Genomic DNA, 6,000 nt, shown 5'->3' on the forward strand with positions numbered 1-6,000 from the left:
GAAAGAACAACTAACTGCCTGGGAGTGAGGGCAGTGGCCCAGAGCAGCTTATGAGTTTAGTGCAGACCGGCTGTTCCTGGAAGCTCTCCTGGCATCCTTAATCCCCGATGAGAATCCACCCTACCACTCCACCCCACAGCTGTTATCAGATCACCCAAACCCTTTCTGCTTAGAGGCACAGTCTCAGACAACTCGGGCCTTCTGTCCAGGAGGAGACTGATCTCTTAGCTCATCTCCTCACCTGCCCCTCTGGACATCCCTGTGCCTCTGTCAATTATCTTTTGTTCCCATGCTTAGACCGTTGTGGGGATTTGGTCTCCAGATGGAGGCCTGGCCTCTGGTGCCCAGGGAGGCCCAGTGTGTTTAGGGAAGTTTCTGTTACTGTTTTGTTTGTGTGGAAGGCGGAATTAGAAATCCAGTAACCAATCACGTGAAGAGAGGGATGCTCCAGGTGACTGTGGGAGAGAGACCAGGACTAGTACTCGGAGAAGCCACAGCATGGGTTTTCCTCCGTTCACCCCTGTAGATTGTGAATACATCCGACTGACAGTCCTTCCTCCCAATTTCTCTCATGGGACCCTATTTCCATGAGATGCAGAATTAAAACCCAGAGCTTGTTAAAAACGACCACAACCACAAAACTTACTTTTATTAAGTTTAACATAGTGAATTCAAAAGAATGAATAAATCATATCATTTAATTTGATGATTTTATAAATTGGCTAATATTTTAGTTTTTTTTAACTTGAGGAAAATCTGTTTTGCTTTGAATTTTGCTTTTTTGTCTTCCCAAATCCTAGGTTGAATGTTAGATAATGAATATTAACCCTTTTTTTCTTCTTCTATTCTTTGTATAGTAGTCCTAGTCCTTCCCACCCTTGAAGAATTGGTGACTAGATTGGCTTGGGTTGACTAGAGAAATGGTCAGTTATATGAAAAGCCAAAAAAAAGGCATATATTTTTAAATACTAAATTATCCTTGGTACATTAAATAGATGAGTTTCTTAATATTAGCTTGTGCCCTAATAGACACATCACTTAAAATCTAATTATCTAACCTGGCTGGGTAGCTCAGTTGGTTAGAACAGCATCCCAGTACACCAAGGTTTCAGGTTCAATCCCTGGTCAGGGCACATGCAAGAATCAACCAGTGAATGCATAAATAAGTGGAACAACAAATCAGTATTTCTCTCTAAAATTTTTAAAAATCTATTTGTCTAATCCCAAGATCTGCTTGTCTTTAAATGAAATTGGACATTAATAAAAAGCACAGAGCCTGATGTACTGTCTACTCAATAATGCAACTGAAAGTTATACAAAAGGTGTTTTTGTTTTTGTTAATCCTCACCCGAGGATATTTTTCCCATTGATTTTTAGGGAGTGTGGAAGAGAGAGGGAAAGAGAGAAACATCAATGTGAGAGAAACACATTGATTGGTTCCCTCCTGCATGAGCCCTGACTAGGACCTGGGCTGGGGAGGAGCCTGCAACCAAGGTACATGCCCTTGACCGGAATTGAATCCAGGAGCCTTTGGTCCGCAGATCAGTGCTCTATCCACTGAGCAAAGCCGGTTATGGCTACAAAAGTATTTTTTTAATTAGAAGGAAGAACTGAAGAAGCCCTGGATGGGTAGCTCAGTTGGTTAGAGTATCATGCCGTTATGCCAAGGTTACAGGTTCGATCCCTGGTCAGGGCACATACAAGAATCAACCAACAAATGCATAAATAAGTGGAACAAGAAATTGATGACTCTCTCTTTCTCTCTCTCTAAAAAAAAAAAATCAATAAAGAAAAAACATTTTAAATAAAAAGAACTGATGATCTGGGTAGCTATCTAAGAACTTTTTTTGGTGAGATTTATCCTATGTATAGAAGGTATAAATGTATATTCAAAAATAATTATAAAGCAAACCCTCATATCATCATCTTTTTCAAGAAAAACTGCCATTTGTCCTCAATAACTCCATCTCCCATAAATAAAAAATAATAATAATTCCATATCCCTTCCTGCCTCTGTCCCTCCCTCCTTCCCTTCCACGGTCTCTAAAAATCAATAGAAAAAATACCCATCTTGCTAGGCATCACACTTCATTTACTTTTCTATAACAAGAAATTGGTGAATAACTTATTAAAATGTTAATTGTAAAATTAGAGCAGTTTTTAAAAATTGATATTGTAGGATTGAGGTCAGATTGTCTACTTGACATAACAGTCCTCAGAAAATGATACGGAAATGTCCCAAACTGCCTGATTATACTTTTACCAGAGAATGCCATGCAGTTTCCCACAGTTAAAGTAGTTGCTTCCGTTGTATCAGAATGAGCTTTATTTTTCTGAATTATGGTGTTTCTATTGGAAATTGAATTGACCTTTACATTTCAGAACCCCATATTCCTTCCGGCCTGCTCTCCATGGATCCTTTCATACCATTTCTCCCTCTTTGTCCTAGGCTTGTATGGATCACACCATTCAGCTCTCACACTCTCTACCTTCTGATCTCTATCACAATGAGCTTTATTTTAAATAAATTCAGAAACTGATTTTTTCACATAAATTCTGATTTCTATTTCAAACAAGCAGTTCCATTTCACTCTTAACATCGTATGTTACAACTGATGTCAGTTTTAACCACAGAGCAGTAAGGGCTATTCCTTATCTTCCTGGAAGTGGCAGAGGCAGGCAGAACTGAGTCAGACAAGGTAATGAAAGGGTTCTGAGTTTCTACCATAGCCTTTACATTTCCGTAACTTTCTTTTACTCTTTATTGAAAGTCCATGCCTGTTATGTGACCTAACCCACCCCGCCTTCCCTCTGAGATTCCCGTCTGTTCCATGCTTCTCTGTCTCTGGATCTATTTTGTTCATCAGTTTATTTTGTTTATTAGATTCCATATATGAGTGAGAACATGTGATAAATATTTTAATGACCTACTGTTTATTGTCTTTTCTAGATGAAAGCTTTTCAATTCCTCATAATAAAAAGGGAGTTCTTGGAATGGTCAACAAAGGCCGTCACAGCAATGGTTCACAGTTCTACATCACACTACAATCAGCTCCCTATCTAGATAAAAAATATGTGGCTTTTGGGTACGTGTATTGTAAGTTTGTGTATATTATATTCATATATGTAAAAATGTGGTTAAAAAATTTGGATTAAGTATTGTATGAAGTATATGGGTAACTAAAATAGAATTTAAAAGCAAAAGTAATACAAATACAAACATTTAGAAACATTTTGTGAAAAACTTGTTATCCATAAAAAACATAGAAAACATTTAGGAAGCACAGCCATTATAATATTCTGTTTATCCATCCATCCATTCATCCATTTATGTTCAGCCTAAAGGATATTACCAATTCTAAATTATGTTGAATAATACCATAGTACTTAATAATGTAGATATATTTAGATGCAGAAGTGAGATGAAACCATTTAAGTAATTGTCAGTGAATACTGTGAAGAGATAGATAAAAACTATCCAAATTGCAAGTAACTTTTTTTTAATCCTCACTTGAGGATATTTTTCCCATTGATTTCTAGAGAGTGGAAGAGAGGGAGGAGGAAGAGAAAGAGAGAGAGAGAGAGAGACACTTTGGCATGGGAGAGACACATCGATTGGTTGCCTCCTGCACATGCCCCTACTGGGGCTGGGGAACCTGCAACCAAGGTATGTGCCCTTGACCTGGATACAAACCCACTACCCTTCGATCTTGGGCCGCCGAGATCTAACTACTGAGGAAAAATGGCTAGGGCACAAGTAACCTTTTTTTACTGAACAATTTAAAATATGGAGATATCTCTGGTAATTATTAGAATACTAGAGGCCCAGTGAATCTGTAACTGTAATTTTGCTACTGTTATGAATCGTAATGTAAATATCTGTGTTTTCCGATGGTCTTAGGCGACCCTGCTAGCGGTTCTCAACCTGTGGATCGCGACCCCACAGGTTGAGAACCGCTGCTGTAGAACCTAAGACCATCGGAAAACACAGATATTTACATCACGATTCATAACAGTAGCAAAATTACAGTTATGAAGTAGCAACGAAAATAATTTTATGGTTGGGTGTCACCACAACATGAGGAACTGTATTAAAGGGTCGCAGCATTAGAAAGGTTGAGAACCACTGGTCTAGAGAAACTCCTAGGATTTTGGAATTTATTGAAATGGTTGGTGCCATTCACCAAGCTAGAGAAGACAAAAAGGATATGGGAGAGATCATGAATTCAGGATGGGCAAGTTATGATTTGGATTAAGATACAACAGACAGGTGGTAACTCCTGAATCCCAGGAATAGGTATTCAAGCTGGGCAAGGTCTAGAGATGTGGATTTGGCAGCTGTCGACATGGCAGCTGAGCTATGAGCTCGACCACAGTACCATCACTCCCAGAACCACCTCTGGGCCTTTGCTTATTTGTTCATTCTGCCTCCCTTCAGTTTGCCAAAATTCCGTTCAAGGCTTACGTCAGAAACCTCCCTGATTACCAAAATGAAACTGGTTGTCCTCTTTGGCACACTGTGAACAACACAAAGTAGGGACTGGGTTTCACTCATCTTGTGCCCTAATACCTGTAACAATGGAGAGGTTAGCATAGTAGGTGCTCCTTCAGTATTTGTGAAACCAGTTTCAAGAAGAGGCTTCACATTCTTTTTGGACAGAGGTGAATCTGTCCCTTTTTCCCTGCTCTTCGTCTTCAGAATGTACCTTGTGTCCTGCTCTGTCATGGTTTCTAATTGGGATGGCAAAAATAGAGCCCAGAGGCAGACAAAGATGACTAGAGCATGATCAGTGTCAGCACTGACCATGTCCCTATAAAGGTTCATAAAATGGAAATTGACCTTCCCCTGAGCCATGCCTCAGTGCAAGCATTGGTAGAGAGCACGTTTAGGACTGTCTCTCTTTTTGAGAGAACCATCAGATTAGCTCCACTCAGAGTTCTAGCTTGTGGCCAGTGAATGTCTACAGATACTGAAACCAGCATGGTGGCTTTGTGCTATCTTTTATTCATGTATTCAATGGATGTTGATTAGGTGCCTACTATGTGCTAAGTATTGTGCTAGGCATTGAGCACTAAGCAAAGGCATGATCTCTGCCGTCATGAAAGAATCAGAAATGAATCAAAGAAGTATTCAAGTAAATATCAGATTTACCCCTGATTATTCCTATAAAGGGACCTGGGAAACTTCCACAAGGAAATGATTGAGCTAAGACCTAAAGGAAGGCCAGGAATTGACCAGACAGAGGGGCTGGTGGTGGGGACAAGAGCAAAGGAGACAGCAGTGACAGGAAGGGCTCAAGGTGCTACTGAAGTAAGCCAGTCTGTCTGGAGCAGGGAGCAAGGGGAGTATTCTGCAAGACAGTCCTGGAGGGGCGTGGGAGGCCAGCCATGGTAGAGATTTTTGGTTTTATCATAAGCATAATGGGAAATTGTGGAAGTGTTTTAAGCAGGGAGGTGAGATCAGATTTGCATTTTTCAAACTTCACCCTGAAGGTAGTGAGAATAACAGATTGGAAGATAGATGTGGGGGAACCATGGCAATCTGGACACATTTAGAACTATTTATTAATCACTGATATTATTTTAATTTGTAGGAAATATCCTTAGCTAAGCTGGGTAGGACTCAATTTAGGAATGTAAGCTAAATGTGGAAATGTATGACTGAATAAATTTTCCACTTTTTCTCCTATATTAGGCAGTTGATTGAAGGAACAGACGTTCTTCAACAACTAGAATTGGTTCCAACAGAGAATGAAAGACCAATACAACAATGTACAATTACCAACAGTGGAAATTTTTATGCTTGATTTTCAAATCAATATTTTCCGAGTTTATTATGTATCTGATCAGCTGTTTCTAGATTTAATTAAACCATGCTTGATAAAATTTAATTTGAAAGCTGTCGCAGATGCAGTAGCAGTTGGTTCACCCCAAACCCAATATTTCCCCTTTTTCCTTTCTTGCCTCTGCCATATCCTTTCTAATAAAAGAGTAATATGC

General features: G+C 39.4%; 1 protein-coding gene across 8 annotated transcripts in view; it reads left to right on the top strand.

Annotated features, from left to right (window-relative positions):
* PPIL6 (peptidylprolyl isomerase like 6) overlaps positions 1-6,000 on the top strand; it is a 26,801-nt gene extending 20,801 nt beyond the window's left edge. For all 8 annotated transcript variants that reach the window (XM_080666718.1, XM_080666719.1, XM_080666720.1 and 5 more), the window contains 2 exons: positions 2,951-3,086; positions 5,696-6,000. In XM_080666718.1, the coding sequence (XP_080522844.1) occupies positions 2,951-3,086; positions 5,696-5,807 (248 nt within the window). In that variant the 3' untranslated portion in view covers positions 5,808-6,000. The remainder of the gene's footprint in view (positions 1-2,950; positions 3,087-5,695) is intronic.

Source organism: Plecotus auritus, assembly GCF_963455305.1.
Source record: "Plecotus auritus genome assembly, chromosome: 4".
NCBI lineage: Eukaryota > Metazoa > Chordata > Mammalia > Chiroptera > Vespertilionidae > Plecotus > Plecotus auritus.